This window comes from Uranotaenia lowii, chromosome 3 (genome assembly GCF_029784155.1).
Source record: "Uranotaenia lowii strain MFRU-FL chromosome 3, ASM2978415v1, whole genome shotgun sequence".
Classification (NCBI taxonomy): Eukaryota; Metazoa; Arthropoda; class Insecta; order Diptera; family Culicidae; genus Uranotaenia; species Uranotaenia lowii.
The window spans coordinates 27,669,198-27,693,574 of NC_073693.1; the positions used below are offsets into that span (position 1 = coordinate 27,669,198).

General features: G+C 38.4%; 2 protein-coding genes across 4 annotated transcripts in view; one reads left to right on the plus strand and one right to left on the minus strand.

Annotated features, from left to right (window-relative positions):
• The first annotated feature begins 651 nt into the window (after positions 1-651).
• Positions 652-2,889, plus strand: LOC129752048 (uncharacterized). Its single transcript, XM_055747838.1, has one exon. The coding sequence runs from the start codon at positions 652-654 to the stop codon at positions 2,887-2,889; it is 2,238 nt and encodes a 745-aa protein (XP_055603813.1).
• A 4,324-nt stretch (positions 2,890-7,213) lies between these two features.
• Positions 7,214-24,377, minus strand: part of LOC129755576 (protein artichoke-like) — a 41,502-nt gene continuing 24,338 nt past the window's right edge. For 2 of the 3 annotated variants that reach the window (XM_055752132.1, XM_055752133.1), the window contains exon 2: positions 7,214-11,800. In XM_055752132.1, the coding sequence (XP_055608107.1) occupies positions 9,755-11,800 (2,046 nt within the window). In that variant the 3' untranslated portion in view covers positions 7,214-9,754. The remainder of the gene's footprint in view (positions 11,801-24,377) is intronic. The other variant, XM_055752137.1, reaches the window with a different exon arrangement.

Sequence of the window (24,377 nt, forward strand, 5' to 3'; positions counted from 1 at the left end):
TTGTCGGAAAATCACAAGTTTGTTCAAGAATTTATGATTGTGTCAGAATTTGAACCTGAATTGAAGTTTGAGTCGGAAACTTATCAGAATTAAGTCTGAATGGTCAGAAATTAAGTTTAAGTCGGAGATCTAATCAGAATTAAGTCTGAATCAGTTTGTGTCGGAATTCTTAAGTGAATATTTTCGGAATCTGGTCTGAAACTTGTTAGAAATTGAGTCAGTTTACAAGCCGTCTGAAAAATTGTCAAATATTAAGCCTGTGTCAGAAACAAAGCGTCAGTTTAAGAACTTGTCTGAAGGTACAAGTTTGAATTCGTCAGAAATTCGAAGTCTGAGTCAGCAACTATTAATTCTGTATTGGACGAATTGGGTCCAAAGGTGTCTAATTTGTCAGAAATTGAAAATCGTTCGATATTTTGTCAGAATTTAAGAATCAACTCCTGAACTTCAACAGTTATTACGCCTCCGTCAGTTTTTTGTGTCAGAATTTCGTCAGTTTTGGGCAAATTTGGTCCAAGTTTGTCAGATATTTTGGAAATTGGAAACTATTCTCTACATTTGCCCACACTTGGGTTGAATCGCTGCTTTTTCAGCTCTGAAAGGTCAGAGTGTTTGAATTTAAGTTAGAAGTGGACAAAGTTTCCGGTCAGAATGGCGAAAAATGTTCAGTTGAAGTTGTTGCAGAAAAGAGAACGGCAAATAGTGCTTCTCATGGACAGTGTCGACCGATTCATACAGAATTACGAACCAGAACGTGATGAGTGTCAGATTAGTTCTAGGCTTGAGGCCTTAGAACCCGTGTTTGATGAGTTTCATGAAGTGCGCAGTAAAATCGAGCTGATCTTTTATGAAAGTGAAGAGAAGAAGGCCAAGGAGCTCTATGGTGACGCCAAAGATGAAGCTGAAGCACAACGTGAGGAAGAAAACGACAGGCTGCTGCTGAGTTTTGAAGACCGTTTCTTCCAGTTGAAGGGTGCACTGTCGAAACTTCAAAACAAACCCGAGCGAGCTCCGATCGTAGACGACTCTTCACACAGTCAAGGCCATGCCTCCATGGGGTCAAGAGTTAAGCTGCCAGAAATCCGATTGCCCAGTTTTAGTGGAAAACTTCGCGAATGGGTTTCATTCCGCGACAGTTTTCAAAGTTTGATCCACAACAACGGTCAACTCGCACCCATGGAGAAGTTCTCCTACCTCAGGTCATCGTTAAGCGGCGAAGCACTCGAAGAAGTTCTCTCTATCGAACTGTCAGACGTTAACTACAGTGTCGCCTGGGAGATTCTGACAGAACGATATGAAAACAAGAAGCTGATAGTGAAGGCGTACCTAGACGCACTATTTTCACTCGAACCGATCAGAAAAGAGGGGTATGGGAGCATCAACAATCTCATAAGTGAGTTCGAGAAGAACTTGATGATGCTGCAGAAGGTCGGCGAGAACACTGATGGTTGGAGCACAATTCTGGCACACATGCTCTACTCGCGACTGGACTCTGTCACCTTAAGAAGCTGGGAAACTCAACACAACAGCAAAGAAGTACCGAAATACGAGGACATGAGGAAGTTTCTGCGCAGCTACTGTTCCGTTCTGCAGTCAGTTGCTCCAGCCACAGAACCCCGTTACAATGTCACCGATCATCACCAGTCAAGAACCCAATCAGCAAGCTACACAACAGTTAAGTCCTCAAACCAGTGTCCATTCTGTAGTGAAACGTGGCACTCACCGTTTCACTGTCAGAGATTCCTTCGATTGAAGATATCAGAACGTGTTGAAGCCGCCAATCGAAGTCGAGTCTGTCGAAATTGCCTGCAGCCTGGTCATTTTGCGACAAACTGCACGCGTAGCAGTTGTCGGTTGTGTCAACAAAAGCATCACACTATGTTGCATGCTACGCGATCCTCCGTTCCAAATCCGTCAAATCCGAGACTCAGTCAACTGTCAAACGCACAACCTAATCTTGAAAGCACCCATATTAATACACAGCAAGCCTATCAACAGCAAAGACAACAAACCATGCCAATAGTTACGGAAACACACACTCAACCGCTAAATGCAACACACAATTCACCAAACACAACCACACAAATCAATTCACCAATGCCAAGCACAAGCCAAAGCTACGTAGCACTACCTGTTAAGCCTGCATCAAATACTCTGCTTCCTACCGCTCTTATCAAGATCCAAGACCGCTACGGTAACGCTCTGACGGCTAGAGCCCTGCTGGACTCTTGTTCGCAGCATTGTCTGATGACTGAAGAGTTTTCGAGAAAGCTGAAGCTTGAAGAAATACCAACGTTTTTGTCAGTCCAGGGTATTGGGTCATCTCAGTCAGTGTCAACGAAAACCATACGTTCTGAAGTCTGTTCACGTTCACCAAAAATATCTGATTTCCGAGAAACTATGCAGTTCTTTGTGTTGCCCAAACTCACGCTGCGGCTACCTTCGTCATCGTTTCATCCTTCGCCAATGTCGATTCCCGATTCCTCTTTGCTAGCAGATCCTAACTTCCATGAGTCAAAGCGGATCGATGTCATCATTGGTGCTGAATATTACACAGATTTGTTTAGGAATGAACGAAGAAAGGTCACGAATGGTCCCACGTTACAAAACACAGTTTTTGGTTGGATTGTGTCAGGTCGAATGGTCGAGTTTCCGCAAAACGTTCCACATACCTTAGTTAGCCCTACAAGCACCTACATAAGCAGCTCACGTGGTTCTAGGAGCTCGAAACACGCAGCGTTGAGATTTCGAACTGAATTGATGCACCTACAGTCAGAGTTGAAGCAGACTGCCCTACCCAAGAATGAGTCAGATTTGTGTCAGTTAAATGAGACAAGAGGTGAACAAAAATGTCGTCAGATTTATGTCAGAGGGAATGAATTCAGTTGAATGTCATTCAAAAAGAAAGTTGTATGATTGAGTCAGAATTTTTGTCACTGAAATTCCTAACAGAGAAAGTATTCATAGTCTTCCAGAGAAACGGTCATGACATTTCGTCAAAAACTAAAGCAAATGATTGAAGTTAAGTCCGCCACCCACACCGCTTTAAGTAACCAAAATCGCTTGAAAAATCATGCCTTTTCAAGTATCGTATCTTGTGAAGAATCTTGCTTTGTGAAGAATCATGTCGTTTGAAGAACCGCATCCCCAATTAGAATCTAAACGTTTGAAGAATTCGCTTGAAGAATCATGTAGTCCTCAAAACCATATTGCTTAAAGTTCCTCCACATCGTTTGAAGATTGCTTTATGAAGAATCATGTCATTTTAAGAACAATAATCTTGAGCCATGTTTTTTGAAGTTCTCCCATACCGTTTTAAGATTAACTCTACGCTATGCAACACTACTGCTTGAGAGTAGTCTCTAATGAAACATATAGATTCAAGTCTGCAGGTCTTGAAATAGTAGAATTCCTTAGAAAAAGAAGAATTTCCTCTTGAAGCCTCTCACCATATCTACTGACGATCCAAGTTTCTCGAGAACCCCTAGTACAAATCAACATATACCCTCAGAACAAGGCATCTCAACCCTCTGATAATTTGAAGAAAGGTCAGTCTGGTCCCGAAGAGATCCCCAATGAAGTTTGAAAAAATGTCATCATCCGAATAAAGATGGTCAAAAGTCGTAGGAGCATGCGCGGAGGCCCAGCGCCTCCGCTTTCAGGAAAGTCCTTGGTATATTATGCTACTTCAGATATGCTAAGCACTTTCCAATTTGCATTCAGGTTATGAACCGCTTGAGGCAGATTGATCACCCACACCAGATGGTCATCGTATTCTGGAGCAACCAAACACCAATGAGCCGCATGTCCATCCTCTCCGTCAATCCACAGCCGAGCGGCCAATCCAAACGGTTCCAACACCACACACGACTTGGGACAACCGGATCTGATGAACCTCGAAGTCCAGCGGATCGATGCCCCAGGGTCCATACATCGGCAGTCGATCATGTGCTCTCCCCATTCCGTTCACACAGAACAGCAACAGCATACCACCAGGCAGATTCGAAGAATGTCGAGCCTTTCCAGTTCGCCATCAGCCTCCAGCCAGACATATCCATATTAGGTCATCGTGGAGCCACCCACAACAAACAATCTGGCGCTTAGATCTGCGGAAATGTAGCGCCTATTGCCGTTCAAAGCCAATGAGCATCAAAACCTACGGTTTGAACGAATTATGCCAATGTGATCAGAACGAAGGCCCGTCATACAATATGTGGTACTTACCGTGTCATTCTGATCGCAAAGTGCCCTTCACGTAACCGTTCAAGCAGCTTAGAGTCAACCCCGCATACTTCCGGCACCAATCCAGTTCATTTCAGAAGGGTCCAGTTTAAGCACTGCGTTTACAAGTCAGGGAGTCAAGGTGCTTACGCAACAACGCAAAGTACAACAGCATAGGCAATCTGGAAGAAAAAAAAATCACTAGAATCCATTGAAATCTCACTCAAAATGTTGTTGATACTTACCTTGGCAATTTCGTACAAATAACTATCCTGAGCAGCAGTGATGGCAACAACGGCAGCAACACACGATTCTCCGGGACGACTAAAACCTCCAAGTACCAAAACATCGCAAACATTTCACTTGCCAAACGTTGAACCGAATCGTCCTGGTGGAAAAATCCGGGTCCGTAACATCTTCAGCAGCAGACAGCCAGCAATCTCATTCCAAGTAGCAGCCAACAGCATAAACAATTCCATCCAGACTGAACGAATCCACTGTTTATGTCGAGCAGCTCCAGTTTTCCAGCTACACACATCATACAGCGAACACACTACTCAATACACAACACTGCAGGAGATATTTTTTAAGAAAAAGGTGATCATGATATTCAGATGCAATGTAAACACAATTTACCGTTAGTTTAATTGAAATAAGTATTTCAAGGCGGGCGGCATATGTTTGAGTGAAAACTCACCGCTCAATAGTGGTAGTATAGGGATAGAGATTGACACTAGCCGACGGGAATTAAGACCACCGAAAGAGATCTAAAAGAGCTTTCGGGAGATATAAGCTCTGTTCAGCAGAGCGTAAAAACACTCAGGTTAAAAGTTATGCTTATTTCCTCTCTCGTTTAGTTTACCACTACAAACTATTTTGATATTGGTGTAGGATGAAAAGATAGATTTTCATTATTATTCTGTTCTCCCGTTCGCAACACTGTATATAGCTAGATAGGAAGCAACACAGTCCAAACCAATCCGTCGCCGTGTAAGCACCCCGAGCAATAAACCCCCAATCTAACGAGTCGAAATAAAGTTGTTTCAATTTAAGTGAAACTATTTGGTCGTCGCGAGTTCTAATTTATGTCCGAAAAGTGTTCCGGTGCCAAAACAGTCATTTTTGTCATTTTTGTCACTTTTGTCACTTTTGTCATTTTTGTCATTTTTGTCATTTTTGTCATTTTTGTCATTTTTGTCATTTTTGTCATTTTTGTCATTTTTGTCATTTTTGTCATTTTTGTCATTTTTGTCATTTTTGTCATTTTTGTCATTTTTGTCATTTTTGTCATTTTTGTCATTTTTGTCATTTTTGTCATTTTTGTCATTTTTGTCATTTTTGTCATTTTTGTCATTTTTGGCATTTTTGTCATTTTTGTCATTTTTGTCATTTTTGTCATTTTTGTCATTTTTGGCATTTTTGGCATTTTTGTCATTTTTGTCATTTTTGTCATTTTTGTCATTTTTGTCATTTTTGTCATTTTTGTCATTTTTGTCATTTTTGTCATTTTTGTCATTTTTGTCATTTTTGTCATTTTTGTCATTTTTGTCATTTTTGTCATTTTTGTCATTTTTGTCATTTTTGTCATTTTTGTCATTTTTGTCATTTTTGTCATTTTTGTCATTTTTGTCATTTTTGTCATTTTTGTCATTTTTGTCATTTTTGTCATTTTTGTCATTTTTGTCATTTTTGTCATTTTTGTCATTTTTGTCATTTTTGTCATTTTTGTCATTTTTGTCATTTTTGTCATTTTTGTCATTTTTGTCATTTTTGTCATTTTTGTCATTTTTGTCATTTTTGTCATTTTTGTCATTTTTGTCATTTTTGTCATTTTTGTCATTTTTGTCATTTTTGTCATTTTTGTCATTTTTGTCATTTTTGTCATTTTTGTCATTTTTGTCATTTTTGTCATTTTTGTCATTTTTGTCATTTTTGTCATTTTTGTCATTTTTGTCATTTTTGTCATTTTTGTCATTTTTGTCATTTTTGTCATTTTTGTCATTTTTGTCATTTTTGTCATTTTTGTCATTTTTGTCATTTTTGTCATTTTTGTCATTTTTGTCATTTTTGTCATTTTTGTCATTTTTGTCATTTTTGTCATTTTTGTCATTTTTGTCATTTTTGTCATTTTTGTCATTTTTGTCATTTTTGTCATTTTTGTCATTTTTGTCATTTTTGTCATTTTTGTCATTTTTGTCAGTTTTGTCTTTTTTGTCATTTTTGTTATTCCAAATGGAGAAATAATTTCAATTGTTATTTGTTTAGGTTTCCATGATTATATTTCGTTTTTCTTCTTATGAACGACGTTTTCATCGATAACCTTTAAAGTGAAGCCTTATTTTTTTTTAAATTGTATTTGTTATTTTGTTATTTTGAGATTTTTTTTTTGAAATTGTCAGTTTATTGCACATTTTGTCGGAATATATGACTCTTAAATAGCCCCCCGGTGATAACTTGATTTTAGTTAGAGTGTACATTTATAGAGGAAACTTCGCGTTAGAGAGAAATGTTTTCCACGTCTGTTTTTGTGAACATTGAACTACTTCACGGTTGATAGAGCGCCGATGTGGTCTAGTGGATAGGCTGGCGCAAGTCTGGTAACCCAGGCGTACTGGGTTCGATTCCCGGTATCGGCAAGAAAAACTTTTGGGTTCGAATCCCATAAGTTGCCGACAGGTAAGATGTGTTTCATTGTACAAATTATTATATATTTCAGAGGGAATGCATCTGGGGTAAAACTGAAGAGACTATTGCAAGCGGAGTGGATTGCCAACCATTGTAGGTCTCTGAAGGTTGGATGCCTTCTCTCGACGAACCATCGGCCGTGGAAGCCTGAGAAGCAATTCGAAGGCCAAGCCACACAGACATAGGCTGGACCTTGCTACCGATGGGGGACCCATACATACATACATACATACATTGAACTACTTCACGGTTGATTGATCATGGTGGAGATTTCTTTCTTTTAATATTAAATTAAGTATTCGCTGAAGAAAGTGAATATGATTTTATATTTTACATGTTTATATTTGAAAAGCTAGAAAAAATATATTTATCTATGCAAAGTTTAGTTAAGATATCTTAATTTTAAAAGCCCTTTTAACCATATACCTAGCTTGTGTAAAAGGTTTTAAAAAGATATAACTTTATTTTCTTTTTTAAAGTTGGTAAGGTTTCCTGTTATTTTAAAGCTCTGGCCAGCAAGATCGAGATTCGATCCTTCATCCTTTACCTTCGAATGCTGGATCGGTTCTCAATACACTGTGTATTTGAATAGTTTTGAATCATTTTTAGCAATTTTCGATAATTTATGAACTATTTTGAAATTATTTTTAAATTGGTTTCTAACCATTAATAATTGTGTTTAACGATTTCAATTTGTTGAACATTATTTTTGATAAATTACCAAATCGTTTGAATGATTTTTGGTTTTTTTGCAATTTTTTTTATTGGTTTTGAATACTTTATTAATCATATTTTATGAGTTATTTTTCAACAACTTTTGAGTCGTTACTCATTCAATCATTATTATTTTTTTAAATTATTTTTTAAAACGTTTCTGAACAATTACTCAAACATATTTTCAGAAATTTCAAAATAGTGTTTGAATCATTCGATTTTTTTTTCAAAAATTCATTTTAAATATCAGACTACTTAAGTAAATACTTTTTTTAGGCATTTTTCTTATAAAGTTCAAATGTACCGGGAATTTCGGGTTAATAAGAAAGGCCCGTGATAGTCGTAAAAGACTCAACTGTTAATTCAAATCTAATTAGGTATAGGAAAGGAATCTGGGGCCACTTCTAAGAACATTAAATAAGTGATTTCCTAGCTTAATTTTAAAGGTAATTGTAACGAACAGGCTGAATTTGCCTTTACCTCCCATTACTAATATTTAATCAGGCGACTTTTCAAAAACTAAATCAAGTGATCAATTTCTATTTTTTGTTTAAAACTTAATGTTAAAACAGTAACAATTCTATTCGACCAAATGGTACTAATCATCAGCCCATAAACTAGGGTGGTCTAACCGGTTTTACCGAAACCGGTAAAACCGGTTAAACCGTCCATTTTCTCAATACCGGAATACCGACTTTTGGGACGGTAAAAAACCGGTATTTCCGGTAAATTTTTCATCATTTTCTGTTCAAAAATTGACACGACTAAGTGTTTTTTACCAAATATTTAGGAGTACAAATACTCAAATTTTATTCAATCAGCTCCAAAATCCAAGCTCAATCAACCTTACTGCAAGGTGTATGTGAGATTTGATTATTGCTAAAACTTGTCGATGTAACTTTTTAAACTAAAGCTTTATCATGAAACTTCACACATTTCAGTTCAGCTAACGAACTAACGCACCACAACATTTAAAGACTGTACACGTGTACAATGACTGAAAAAAGGGGTACAGCTACAAGAAATTTAATATTGCTTCACAATAATCACTGAATTTTTCATTGATATTTTTGAATTAAAAAAAAGGCGAAAATGTTTTTATTTATAAACAGCCCAAGTTTATCACAATCGTTCTAAGCGGTGCCGGGCTTAAACAAACTTGCAATTTAAAATTAAAATTATTGAAAACTGATTGAAAACTATCTAGTTTGTTTCAAATCATAAAATGTTTCAACAGAGTCAGCATTCAAACACATGTTAACATCAATTCTTACTTCAGTTCTAACAAAACTTTCAACAGAGTCAGCATTTAAACACATGTTAGACTGTTTGTATAAATTTTTTTATCAATATTTTCACTCATCACCGGAGGCCGGAAGTAGTCTGAAAAAATCATCAATCAAGACAAAATAAAAAAAAAGGCGGGTTCTGGGCTATAATCACACCAGAACAAACTGCTCATTTGCTTTTAAGACCCTGAGTGCAGATCCGTTTCGGCCGTGGGAACTTTTACAAATATTGTATTGAGTTGAATCATTTTGCAATTTTAAATAGTTTTTTAATCATTTTCGAAAAAAATTTTATATATTTTTCAATCTTTTCCAAAATTTTATTGGAGCCACTTGTGAATCATTTTTTAATCGTTTACGAATCTTTTTTTGTTACATTTATGAAACGTCTTCCAAATTTTTTCAACCTCCAACTTCAACTGCAAGACGATTTTGAAAATCAGAAAACATGTTTTGAAAGCTTTTTAACGGAAATACCGGTAATTGAATTTTTATAATACCGTGGTTGAATTAAAGGGAATCTTTCGACTGCTTTGATTCCGTAGAATTTTTCAACCAAGTAGGCGTTATAAGCCGCAGTCTATGGTGTAGAGGATAGCCTCCGAGTCTTCTCAGCTAACGGTCATGAGATCGAATCCCGGTCACGGAATACATAGTACACTCCTGTGGGTTGGTGGTTTTAGCATTTGTAAGATGCTAGCCATCACATCCTGTATGTGTTTGTGTTCGTTTTAAAGTAGGCTCACAACACTTATAAGAGTCCTAGTATTTCTTCTCGAACCACAACAATTTGCGGAATATTTCATTCATTGAAAATGCTGGTTACACGAACATTTTACGGATTTTTATTGGACAAAGTACAGCATAAATCCTAGCGCCATAATCAAACTAACACTTTCCTGCAACGAGATTGACGTGCTCGATGGATGTTGTATCATTCTGGCAGATCTCTCCATTTTTGGTCCTGATACGAAACGATTTTCCAAAACGATTTTGCCAGAACAGTTCGTTTCCAGACGTTGTATATTTTCCAGATCCTCCAAATTTTTCTCGTTGCTAAGGGAGTTAAAATTGAAAGCTCGGTTACCGGACAAGCAGAGTTCATGCAACGCGATCATCGAGCCCAGTTCTGGAGCAAAAATGCTTAGCAAGTTTTGTTGAAGATTAAGGAATGCTAATTTTTTGTTGTTTTCAAAGGCTTCCCGATGAACTGTGTCGATTCGATTGCCTTGGAGATCTAAACTAATAAGATTGGGTAGGAGGCTGAAGGTTTCGGGATCAATGATTGTAAAGTTGCAGTGCCGACAGCTGAGCCTCTGCAAGGATTGGCTTTCTAGAAAGGGTTTATTTTGCAGCGGATGGAGGTTTTCATTTGAATCTAGATGAACCACTCTTAGCGAGATTAGATGCAGGAAAATGTCCGGTGTCAGCGACGTGATGTTATTGCCATACAAATTGATGTGCACAATTTTAGAGTTCCGTGTGAACAATCCAGGCGTCATAAGAGAATGAATCTTGTTTTCTCCCAGATTGAGGAAATGCAAATTGGGAAGCTCTTGAAAAGATGAATCGTAGATATAAGTGATGGAACAATTAACCACTGACAAACGTTGGATGAACTCGCTACGAAGAAATATTTTGTTGGGAGGTAAATCTAACTGCGAGTTGTGTAATATGCTGACCTCGGTAATATTTTCCATCTCCGCAAAATAATTTGACTCTATATGAACGACGTTTGTGGAAAGAAAACTACACGAATTTCCTGAGCACTTGCCTCTGGAATTCTTCCTATAAACCGCTTCCCCATCCTGGTCAGGCAGAAAGTCTTCAAACCGTTTCAATGACTCTTGATCATCGAGACAATCCTGGCGAAGTTTAAGGGATAAGTAACTTTCCTTAGCTTCGTTTGCTCCTGTCCATGGCTGGATGGGATTTCGATCCAGGCATAGCGTCGAGAGTCGAACCAAAGCTGAATTCAGCAACTTCGTTGGAAACTTTTCAATCATATTATCATCCAGAAGTACAGTTCGAAGTTCGCGATTCTGCTGAAAGCCATTTTTGTTCAAGCTTGATATCCTGTTGTATCGAACATCTAAGTGTTCGAGGGCTGGCAGCTCTTCAGTGTCAAGATTTCCTTCCAAGCTACAATTTTTGGCAACAATTTTTCTCACGGTGGCACTTTTTAAATTTAGATGCGTTAGCTTCGAATTATGACTGAAGTTGATGTTTTCAATTCTCTCCAATTGCTCGAAAGTGTCCTCTGAAACGTATTCGAGTGAGTTGTTTTGTAAATGTAACGATGAAATCCAAGGAAGTTTGATCAATGAGTGTTTATCCAGTTTGGTGACGTTGCAGTGATTGCACAGGAAGCGTTTCAAATGTTCCGCCTTCAAATCTACTTCACTGAAATCGAACCCAAGATTGCCGCTCATATCCAAACAGAGTAACGAATCCAGATGATTGACAACTGCTGCCGAGTTGAATTTCAGTAGACGATTGTTTCTGAGCGAAAGATCACCCAAATTTGGGTTATGGGCGAATGCATCTTTATGGATGTAATGTATTTTGTTATCATTCAGATGAAGAGTTCGTAGGCTGGGTAATCGACTGAAGGATTCCCGGTAGATGTCTCGGATTCCACAATTATTGCAGATATACTTAGACATAGTTCGATGAACGAAAAATGGTTTTGAGATGGGAAGTTGGAACGTGGTTTCATTGCTCATATCAAGCATCCATAAGTTAGGATAACTTTCTTCATTGACGCTAGCATCGAGGAAGTATAACTTTCGTATAGTGTCTTGTGGAATTGGTTCCGAAATTCCTGGTTGTAAAATGTATATGATGATTATGATGACTATCATCAGAAGCATAATAAGAGGAACAGCCATCTGAAAAAAAAAACAGTTAGGAAATGAAAATAAGAAAAATAGGAATGTTGAGTGATTCAATTCTTAGATGATGTCAACGTGTTAGGTTATGAAAAGTTGGATTGAAATTTGTTTTAGTGTTTCAAGAGATTTCTTTTTTGTCCTTCAACTTTAAATTCTATATAACTCGCGTGAGCTTTCATTAAGTCGTATGAAAAAAAAATGTAAACAAACAGTTTTATTAACCCATTCGAGACGGCGACTTTTTTCGAACGCGTCCCCCAGGAGCGAAAAAATTTTATTCTTTGATTCGATCAATTTTTATCTAAAAAACATGAATTCAATGAAATTTCCAAAATTTAATCGTAATTTCACCAAAAATGTCCATTGCACACCGTGTGTGCAGTCCGCTCCTCGAAATAATTTTATTTCGAGGAGCCGCATCGCACACACGGTGTGTAATGGATAGAAAAATGAAAATACACCATTTTAAACATGTTCATCATTCGTTTATTTTTTGTTTGGTTATAAAGGAAAGAATATGATGCATGTTCATGTTTTCAACTTGGTAGGGTTTAACCCATTTTTTCCTGTGAATTTTTTCTATCTGAAAACTATTTAAGTTGTTCAACTATTTAACTTCGGCAACTAACTCATATAATAATTTAGATCTATATTTCATGAAATATATAAATTGAAAAATCTAATGATCGTCACACAATCTTGCGTATATTCTACTGAATAGCACCTTGAATGGAGGGTGATTTGCTCTTAATTTTATGAAGGCACGTCGAACGGAACGTTAAAATGTCAAAAATTTCACTACAATATGAAACAAGAATTTACTAGAAAATCGTGTTATGTTTGAATACATTCGATGAAAAAAATCCATGATGATGATATTATTAGCAATTACCAAAGAGGTGAAGTTTATTTCATTTGTTTTTTTTTTTCAGATAAATTTTTTATAAGCTATCAATAATTTAAATTTATTTGATCATACGTTTAGTTGAATAGCTACCGTAAATAATTTTTTCAAGAAACAGATTTCACGTTGGTTAAAGTAGAATTTACTAAAATTACTCAGCCAAGGGCTGAAGCACCCAACAGCACGCTCTTAAGCTTGAGAACTAAAAAATAAGACTTGACTTAACAATACGAAGGTCACACAAACGCTATACACCAGGTCCTATATGCATATTAATTTCAGTTAATCTCCTCTCACGATAACTTTAACAATCACCGACGCACACTTCCACAAAAACAGCACAAATAGCTTGCAGATGACCTACTGTCTGTATTAGAGATGTACGGAATAGTGATATTCGGCGAACGGCCGAATACCGAATATTGACCTTTTCAACAATCCGGCCAAACGAATATTCGGCCGAATATTCGGTCGAATAATTTAATGAGTTTTCAATGAAAAAACCTTAAGCGATTTTTTCAATGTTTTCTATTTCTTCCATCTTAATGCCCGTCATGTTTTTAGTCGAATATTTTCAACCAGATGATATGATCGGATGATGTTTTACAAGATATTTTTAAAGTAAGGATCTTTCTGATTTTTAAAATGTCACCAATAGCTGAAAAGACATCAGATGACTAGTCGCTTCTAGGGCGTTTATCATCAAAGAGATTGTGTTCCTGTGAAATCTGGGATAAACATGTCATGTGCCAAGCTATTTGAAATTGCTTCTCTGATATTGGATTAGATGAAGGTCGAATTCGATCAATAGTTGTTGAAAAGATAGACGATCTTCAACCTTAAGCAAACCAGACTTTCATTCAACCATACTTATCGAAACGTTCAGGCATTCAGAACGATTTAAAAAAAATGGTAAAATTTATGGTTATTTCGAAATTTTTGAAAAATTGCACACAAAATCTTAAAAAATTTAAAGAGGAATTTGAGTTTTTGATTTGATTTAGCAAATAATCCGAATTAATCTGAGCAAAACTAGGGAAGTATTAAGCGATATCTGGATATCTCGTCCAGTTTGACTTCTCTGGATTCTTTACTGAATTTATGGGAAAGCCCGAAAATCTGGAATAAACTATAACCATAGCATAAAGCGATACCTTCCAGCATTATTTTGTTCGATCAACAGTGAAAAAAACGCGGATACATCTAACATGTTTTGCTAAAACCATCAGTTTTTAATGATTGTGTAGCTTTTTTAACATTACTTTTGGATATTTTAGAAATTATCAAAAATTAGTTGAGAAATTTACAAGTCTGTAGAAGATATTCGGCCTATTCGGCCGAATACTTAGCTCAACTATTCGGTGAGCCGAATATTCGGCTTAACGGTTTTTTGGCGATATTCGGCGCCGAATATTCGGCCGACCGAATATTCGGTACATCTCTAGTCTGTATCGATGAAACGAAACTCTGTTTGCGCTGCCTTATTTTATAAGTCATTTTCAACCTCAGATATTTTGAAGACCAATGCCAAATTACGATTATCTATGCTTTTAAAATTCTATTGGTTCAAGAACCATGAAAATTTGTCCACTAGTTTTTTCAAAATCATGAAAAGGTTAAAACTACTTCCATTGCACACACGGTGTGCAGTCGGTCTCGAATGGGTTAAAAAATACACTTTGTTTCGTCAGACCATTTTCTGACTTTCGGGTAGGGAAATAAGTACGACTTTTCTTGACGAAAACAAACACCAAAGAGAACATTTATTTCATTTGGATTAACCATTACAGTTTTACCCGCGAAAAACTGTAACTGTTTTCAACAAACTTGTCATACTGGCAACACTTTAAACATAACATTGGACAAACGCTTCAACAGATTGTTTACAACCTTATGTGGAATTCGCTTCTAGAGTGACTAATATTGTTGAGATTCAACATAATGGCCACCTAAAACGAACGTTTTACATTTGGCGGCCCTAACTTTGTTTAGTTTTTAATTTAACTCATCTGTTCGATCAGCGTGGTCTACTGTTTATCTTTAAATCTGCAGTTTTATGCGGGAAACATGAAAATATTTCTAGTAATCGTCTAGCAGGTCAACGGGTGCTTCGGTGTTCATCAGCTGGATGGTCAGAATGGAACGGAAAGGTAGGTTTATCGTGCTTGCTGACTACTGGACAGTTGAGGATCTTCGGGAAAATGGCTCTGCGGGACAACGGTTCTGCGGGTCAACTTACTGCGGGCCAACATTACTGCGGGACAACTAAACTGGGTTACCGGGTGGCTTGGATCGTTGCTCACTGGGTCTGGTTACACGATGACAATATTCTGTCCATATCCACTTGCTTGGTCTGGGGTCAGTTAGATGGGTTCAGTCTCACTCAATGGGTCCAGGTTCAGCTTGATGCGTCTAGGGTTACACGGTAGGGTAACGCGTCGGCCACAAAGTTATGCTCCTCGGGCTGGGGTCAGATTAGTTTCCGGTTCAATCTAGTCGCTTCTTGTATCACGGGCACAGATTTAAACAACAGGTAAGAAGGCAGCTTAACGCAGTGTCAAAAGTATCAATCTTCCGGCGAAAGCTGCCCAATCCTGGTCACGGCACCAATGTTTCGTCAGACCATTTTCTGACTTCCGGGTAGGGAAATAAGTACGACTTTTCTTGACGAAAACAAATACCAAAGAGAACATTTATTTCATTTGGATTAACCATTACAGTTTTTCCCGCGAAAAACTGTAACTTTTTTCAACAAACTTGTCATACTGGCAACACTTTGGACAAACGCTTCAACAGATTGTAACAGGCTTCATTTTGCTCATCTTGATCAAAAGGAAACAGTGAACTTTTTCGCTCCGAATAATTCTGAGTCTATTTTTAATGAGCATTTCATCCTCCTGAGAGAGCGGGGAGAATTTTTTTCTCAAACGAATGATCACTCTTCTACTGACAGAGCACTGTTGGTGTGTGGCTCTGAAAACACTTAATGTGTGATCAGTGAAATGAATTGTTCAGTGAAAGCAAAAGTATAGTTTCGCTATTCTCATCGCTCCTAGGAGGAAAAGAAATTCAAATTGCATATGAAATTTGGTCGTTTCACCAAATCACAAGGACAGCTTTAATGTGTGATTGGACCGTGGGATTATGGAACATTGGCCCCAGCATTTGTCAACCTGCTTCATTGTTGGGAACGTTCAATAATTCTGGCATGCTTTTGTATCTGATTTTGTAAACAAAGATGTAATTAAAGATTGAAATTATGATTTCTCGTAATATTCAGCATTTCAGCATTTACAACTTTGTTCGGTCGTTGATTTCTCAGCCAGTTACGGAGAAGTTAATGAACATTTCTCCCTGCGAGAATGCGATTGGATAACTGCGTGATTGAAATGCTCTTCAACAAAATGTGGGCTGCTTGATCGTTTTAAGAGTGAGAAAGCATATTCCTCCCAGGCAGGGTTGGTCGGCTCTTCTCAAACAACAAAGAGCCGGGAGGAACCAACACTGTTTTCAGTTCGGCTTCCGAGTGTAATCCTTTTTCGCTGATCGTGCTCCACTCGTTACCCGAGTTTACACGAGCTGTAAGTGACTAGGACGGCAAGTGTGAGAGCATTTGCATCCAAGTGGGAGAAAGAGAATTCTAAACAAAGAGCGCCCTGTGTTTCAGTCATACACCTCAGCGTAAAGAAGGAAAAAATTATTTAGACTCCCACCACACAACGTAGAAAAAATATAAACAATTTCTATCCGCTACCATGCCTACTGCTGGTAGTTGTTTTGATTTTTTTTTTTGCAAAAGGTAGCGTTTGAAGAAGAGGTGACAGGTGGTTTCATCAAAAAATTAGGACACCGCGAAGAACAAAAACCAGGATTTTTCAGGACCCCAGTAGATTGGTGGAAATGAAATGCAGCTCTTCTTAGATTGCATAAATTAAGGCGAAATAGCGGTGCAGTATACGCCTTAATTTATGCAGCAGAAGAGATATGAAGTTAGGTGGCTTTTAGTTTATACCGAAAAACACCGTTCAAATATCATCTGAACCGAAGATTACCATTGATTTAAGAGGTTAAACTGTTTTTATTGCTAAATCAATTGCAATTAAGATCAGGACGGCTTCTAGAAAATCAGGACACCGCTGGAAGCTTTGATTAGGAAAGTAGCATCTTTTCTTGTGAACGTACCAAGAATAAACTGAGTTTTGCCACCCATGCTCCCAGGAGTTTGACAAGGAGATGAGAAAAAGTGAGCAAACATCAAGAGAATCGAAGAAGCCTGATTGTAAACAACCTTATGTGGAATTCGCTTCTAGAGTGACCAATATTGTTGAGATTCAACACACTTACATAAACTAGCTGCATATTTTTTCCATTTAGAATATTTGTAGTCTGTAGATATTTAGATTTTAGATATTTCATACGACGTAATGAAAGCTCACGCAAGACATATTGTTCAGCTGTCCAATATAAGACCTGTAAGAGAGGTTTCGTCTCAATCAGTTGCTAATTTATGATATTCTTGAACAAAACGCCACGAAATATTTAAAAAACCAAAAAAATGTAGCCTTCATTTACCGTTTTCAGATCAAACATTGTGAAACTGAAACAACTTCAACCAATTTTTTTCCCTAGAAAGTCGCATGTGCGATAATTTATGTTTTAAATCCGAGGCACAATATCGTCAATACAACAAAAACAGTGAAAAATAAATATCGAGACCCGTGACCCAAAACTTGATACCGTCAAACGGGGCATCATGCAAAAGCAGGTTTAGATGCAACATTTGTATACCACAACACTCATTAAATTTTTATTTCAATATACTGAAATAAAGTTATTATTGAATGATAACAAATTGATGATGACATAATTTTTAACATCGTGAAAGAGTTTTTTAAAGTTGATAAAAAAAATCGAGCAATAAATGTACAATTTTTTACATTTTACGATGCCATAACAAACTTTTTCTAGTATTTCAAATTGGCTTAATGATATCACCTACAAAATTTATATTGCTTTTATTATCCTATACCAACATTGTTGGTGTATAAATATTTTTCGAACAGTCACCAATTTTTTTTAAATAAATATTTTTAGAATTCAGTTAGCTGTCTGGGGCAAAATGCAACAACATGCAAATCAGAACTAAATCCCATAAATCGCGTTTCCATATGCTGGAATATGATTGTTTTGCATTATATGCGATTGTTTAAGTTAAAATTTTAACCATTCTAAGATTTATTTTCATGATTTAAGCATAAAGAATATTTTGAAGTATTTTTACCCCTAAATGTATGCAACAGATTGACATTTTTTGCTTCAAAACATTTGGGAGGTTTTGGGGTTGAAGATGTTTTCCAAGTAAAATTTTCACCGTAGTAACGGAAAATTACTTCATCTTAAAATGTATTTAAAAAAAAAAGTGTTAACAAGCGAGGCAGATTTCTTTCTCGCCTCCGGCGGAATTTGCTCTTGAATCACCCTTGGCTTGAGACATTTCGATCTACTACGATCATCGACGTTTACGAATGCAAACTTACTTTGATTCTTGATTGCTATTCAATTTATTTTTTGTATAGGAACTTAAAATTTGACATACAAAAACCCTACCTCGTCTTCAGAATGGGTTTTCATTAGCAAGTGTAACTAAATAAGTACAGAGTTCAAGAAACCAATTCCAGACGAAATTTTATTACGTTTTTTTTGTTCTCCTAAACGCTCAACACAATACATTATTTACAAAACGCCACTAAATTTACATTTTTCTAAGGTGCAATGAATTAAAAAATTAATTTAAATTTGACTAATTTGGGTACCCTGTATATGAATATGCAATCTTTCCATCAGCTTTTGTTTATAAAATGACTTTAGAAAATAAGTAAAAAATATTTAAGAAATTTCTGCACATTTTATACAAAAAATCAAATCATAAACATATCATTTAAAAATCAATGTTTTAAATTAATTATTAACTTTTCTTAAGAATTCAAGTAATTTTGAGTTTTGCGAAAAAAGTTATATAAGTTTTATGTTTTTTTTTTTTACTTTTTCTCATTTATCAAATTTTAAAGAAGTTTTAAGCCAAACTGAATTTTAGATAATTTTTTAGCTTACATGCAAACTTTTTGTAGGTTTCAATAAATGTGTTAAATGAAATCAAGTTTTGTGATACGTCTAGTTGTGGAATCGTCTTTCCGGAAAACTTATTAAAAACTCCGACCACTTGCTTTAATCAAAAACCGAATTTTATTGTACAAAAAACTGACTACTTTTATTTTAAGTAAACCACGATGTTTAGGAAACTTTTTATTACGTCCGTATGGTAGGATGGTTGGAACGGAAGAGAGTCTTACTTCTTTGCTCTCGATTTCTTTTTGACTTTTACATTGACATTTCGAGTAATTCAAATCTAAATCAAAGCATAACTGAACATAATTGGAGCACTTGAATTTCAAAGGTATTAGAACAGTTCAAATTGTGGAAAAATATAAAGTTAAGAATTAACATAAGCCGGCCACCTGAAATGTGCCATTTCACAATAATTTACTTAATTTTAACATTTTCTTCGATGTCTTCATTCTTCGCTGGACTGGGGATCACCTCGTTGTCATCTTGGGCTGCATCAGGGTAGAATTCCTCGTTCGGCAACGGACAAATCATGCTGATACTTCGCTTGAAACTTCCAGTTGATGTGCGCAAAGTAACTACTCGGGTTATTCCATCCTCGCCGGGATGAAGCATTTCGATGCGAGCTAGTGGCCAAAGAATCGGGGGCAATTGTTGATCTCGTAGAATGACTATTTGGCCGACACGTAGCTCAACACGCACAGGGTCAGCGACGATCAATCGATGCAAATCTCGAAGGTATTCAGTCTTCCATCGGTACCAAAACTGCTGCGTCCTTTGGGCGATTAATTGGAATCGGTTGAGACGGTTTGTGGGAACGTCTGACCAATTCAAATCCGGCAGGGCTTGAAGCGATGTTCCAGTCAAGAAGTGACCTGGAGTTAACACCTCGTAGTCGTTTGGATCCTCGGACATTTGGCAGAGCGGGCGGGAATTCATGCAGCTTTCAATCTGCGTCAGGATGGTCACCAAATCTTCGAAGAAAAGCGTCGTAGTTCCAACTTGACGGATAAGATGACGTTTGGCAACCTTAACCGCAGCCTCCCACAATCCTCCGAAGTTGGGAGCGCGCGGCGGAATCATGTGCCACTGGATGCGTTCTGATGCGAGACGGGAGGCTATTTGTTTTGCTTCGATACCATTGTGAAGCATGTCGAAGAGGGCATTGAGCTCATTCTTGGCTCCCGAGAAATTGGTGGCATTGTCGGAATAGATGTGGAGAGGCCGACCTCGTCGAGAGACGAAGCGGCGAAGTGCGGAAAGGAAAGAAGCAGTGGTAAGATCACCGACCAGTTCGATGTGAACTGCTTTGGTCGAAAAACACACGAATATGGCTATGTAGGCTTTGATTGGGCTGGCTCTGCGATTGGGATACTTTACAAAAACAGGCCCACAATAATCTATGCCGGTGTGCAGAAATGGGCGACTTGGAGTAATTCGGGCTAGGGGCAATTGCCCAGTGGGTTGGCTCATGGGGTGTGGATTGGTTCGAGTACAGCGATAACAAGAGCGAATGATGCTTCTCACGGCTCTTTTCCCATTTACGGGCCAAAATTCGTCGCGGACGGTGGCAAGGGTGAGGGAATTTCCTCCATGCAACAACCTCTCGTGATAATTTATCAGGAGCAATCTCGTAAAGTGGTGGAATCCAGGCAAGACTATTGGGTGTTTGGCGGAGTAGGGACCACTCAGGAGTTGCAGCCGGCCACCAACACGAATAATTCCATCAGAGTCGAGAAACGGGTTCAGAAGTTTAAGTTTTGAGCGCTTTCCCACGGAATTCTTTCTCTTGAGTGCTTTTATTTCTTCTTCGTAACTTTCTCTTTGAACAATCTTTATCAGAACCGATTTCGAAAGCTCAATCTCCTCAACTGATAAGTGACACGATGGTGATAACATTTTCTCCCAAGTGTTTCTGGCAAAACGCAAGCAATAGGCTATGGATCTCAACATTCGGTCATATCTAGAGAAGCGGGTAATGATTGGGTTGGGTGGTGGTGATGGTTGGGCAACAATTACGGAAATCTTGAACTCCAACTCACTCTCCGGAACGTCTGGCTGGGTGATTATCTGTGGGGGCCAACTCTCCTTCTCTCGCTGTAGCCAGTCAGGACCATTACACCATAAGCTGCTGTTCAGTAGTTGGTTTACAGATGTCCCCCGAGACACTAGGTCGGCAGGATTGCAGTGCCCGGGAACATGATTCCAGTTCGATGGGTTGGATTGTTTTTGGATATCGGCCACCCTATTGGCAACGAATGTTTTCCATTTATGTGAAGGGGATCGGATCCAATATAAGACCACGGTGGAGTCGGACCAAAAATAGGAATCGGTGATATTGATTTTTAAAGCTGAGTGGACTTTGGAGAGCAGCTGAACAGCAATTTGTGCTGCGCAGAGCTCTAGTTGTGGCAAACTACGTTTTTGCAAGGGGGCAACTCTGGACTTAGCTGCAATAAGCAAAACTTTCACATGTCCCATCGGATTTACAGTTCTCGCATAAATGCATGCACCAAATGCAGATTCGGATGCATCCGCAAAGCAATGCAATTCAATTTCTCCCTCTTGGAAAACATAACGATCAATTCGGAAATCAGCTAAATTAGGCAAATCTTTCAAAAAATTAGTCCACCTTGATTGAATTTGTTCTGGTACTTCATCGTCCCAACCAATAGAAATTGTCCATAAATTTTGTAGCAGGATCTTGGCTCGTACTACAACGGGTGCAATAAGGCCAAGTGGATCGTACAGGCGCGCAATGGTGGAAAGAATGCTCCTCTTAGTTATGAAACCATTATGGATATTCGGATTAAACTCGTAACGAAACTGGTCTGTAGAAGGAACCCAAGACATTCCTAACGTCTTAATCGACTCCTCAGGATCAAAGGTGTGTGGAATTTGTGATGCCAAATTGTCGGAATTAACTCCCACCAGAACTGCCGGTTCATTCGAACACCATTTACGTAATGGGAATCCCCCTTTTAAAGTTAGAGCGTCCATCTCCTCGCGTAGCTGCACTGCTTCTGCTATCGATGCTCCACCACTGATGAAATCGTCCATGTACATATCTTCCTTCAGGGCCACCGCAGCTCGTGGATATGAGTGACCATCATCGGCAGCCAACTGGTGCAGGGTTCGGGTTGCAAGGAATGAGGATGGGGCCAAACCGTAGGTGATGGTAGTGAGTTCGAATTTTGAGATTGGTTCTCGCGAGTCAAACCGCCAAAGTATTCTCTGCAGGTTCCGATCGTTTTCGTGGATATTGACCTGGCGATACATTTTTTCGATATCGGCCAGTAGAGCGAACTTGTGTGTGCGGAATCTCATCAAAAGGCAGACGAGATCGTCCTGGATAACAGGTCCAACAACCAGGGCATCATTAAGGGAAAATCCAGAGTTGGTCTTTGCCGATGCGTCGAAAACACAACGAAGTTTTGTTGTTGTGCTCGACTCTTTAAGTACCGCATGATGAGGAAGGTAAAATGTGCACTGAGGTTCAGGTTCATTTTCGCTTATTTGTCTCATATGCCCCATTCGCAAATATTCATGCATGAATTCGTGGTATTTGGTTCGGACGGAGAAAGAAATCGACGTCGGGCGTTTTCAAAAGATTCTCCTATCATGGAACAAAAACCTTCTTTCTTCGGATATTGGACTACATATCGACCTGTGTCATCCCTAGTAACAGTTTGTTGGAAAAAGTTTTCGCAAAAATCATCCTTTGGCATTGGAACCGCTGCATCCACTTCTTCGATAGCCCAAAATTTTTGCACGGAGCGATTTATTGACTCTAGCGAGGAAATATTGCAGGAAATAGCTTGTATTGTATGGCGATTGGAATTTTTACCAGAAATTAACCATCCGAAAATACTTTCAATTAGAATCAAAGATGAATTTTCCAATTGAATCCGGCCACCTTTCAGGAATGCAAAGAAATGTTCTGCGCCCAAAATCAAATCCACTTCATGGGAAATATTGAAGTTCGGATCTGCTAACGTAATTTGCTTTGGGATGGTGCAAGTTGATAGCGTGGCTGTCACAGCAGGAATGTTAGCAGTGAGGTTACGGAGTACCAAACAGTCCAGTGGAATCTCAAAATCGCCCAATCTAGTTTGTAGTTTTGTAGTCGAAGAGCAAACTACTTCTACTCGTGACTCACCAACACCAAAAATAGGTACATCTATGGGAGTTCTTGGGAGTCGAAGTTGATGACAAAGCCTTTCACTCATGAGATTGCATTGAGATCCGGAGTCCAGAAGTGCGCGCGCAAAATGTCGTTTGCCAAAAGCATCCAGTAAAATGACGACGGCCGTGGATAACATTACGTCAACGCCAGGTGGAACAGTAGCGGGGTGCGCGGAAACCGTTGAATTGGAGTTGGGATTTCTGCTAACTTGGGATTCCGAACGACCAGATGGTGGATTATATTGTGGCCCTTGCCGATTTGGGTGGAAGTTTTGATTTGTGGTTGTGGGAGTTTCGAATCCAGGATGTAGCAAAGTGTGGTGCCGTTTTTGGCAAAGGCGACACGAAAAATTCGAGGTACAATTTCGTACAAAGTGATCGCTCCTGAAGCAATTACTGCAAATTTTGGATCGGTTAACCAGGTTCAATTTTTCATTGAGATGCATCCTCTCGAAAACTGGGCATTTGATCAATGGGTGAAACTGCTTGCATGCGAGGCATCCTGGACGAAAACCATCAGTTGCGGAAAAAGTGTTAACCCGGGAGGTGGTTGGGATTTGAGAGTGTTTTATAGTTTTTTCTTGTGGAAATGGTTTCAATTGCTTTACCGACGTCTGTTCTGAAGATATTGCCAACGATTCTAAGGTGCGTATTTATCTTGTAAGAAAATCAACTAAATTTTCAAAATTGGGTTCCTTTCCCTCCGAAATTACTTCCTCCCAGTCCTTCTGTGTTTGATCATCAACTCGATAAAGAAGAAGTTGAACAAGAAGACTACTCCAATGCATAGTAGGTTCTTCTAACTGCTGTAAGATTTTTACGTTACGTTGAAAATCTTCGACCACCGCTCGTAGTGTTGAGGTTGATTTGCAAATGACCTTCGGAAATGATGTTATAGCCTGCAGGTGTTTTTTCTTTAGGAGATATTTGTTAGAATACCTGGACAGCAGTGATTCCCAAGCCACCACATAATTGGCAGAAGTTATTGTAAGCGATTCTACCAAAGCCAATGCGTCGCCTTTTAGTGCCGAGCGTAAATATTGGAATTTTTGGATGCTCGGAATTTCAGTGGAGGAATGTATTAGGGAGTTAAAGGAATCGTGGAACGTGAGCCAGTCGTTCAGATCACCATCGAAAGTTGGGAGAGAGATTGTGGGAAGTTTTACCGAAGGAATATTTACCGCCATTTGTGTTGTGTGTTGCGATGGGGAATTAGAGGTTGTTGGAGGAACTTTCGAGACCAATCCACCCTTTGTTCGGAAATATTGCTCTTCAATTTTAGCCCTGAGCAGTGAATTAGCCGCAATAAACGCATCAGAATCATCCATACCTTCATAGTCCGCTTGCACCTCTTCGAAGCTC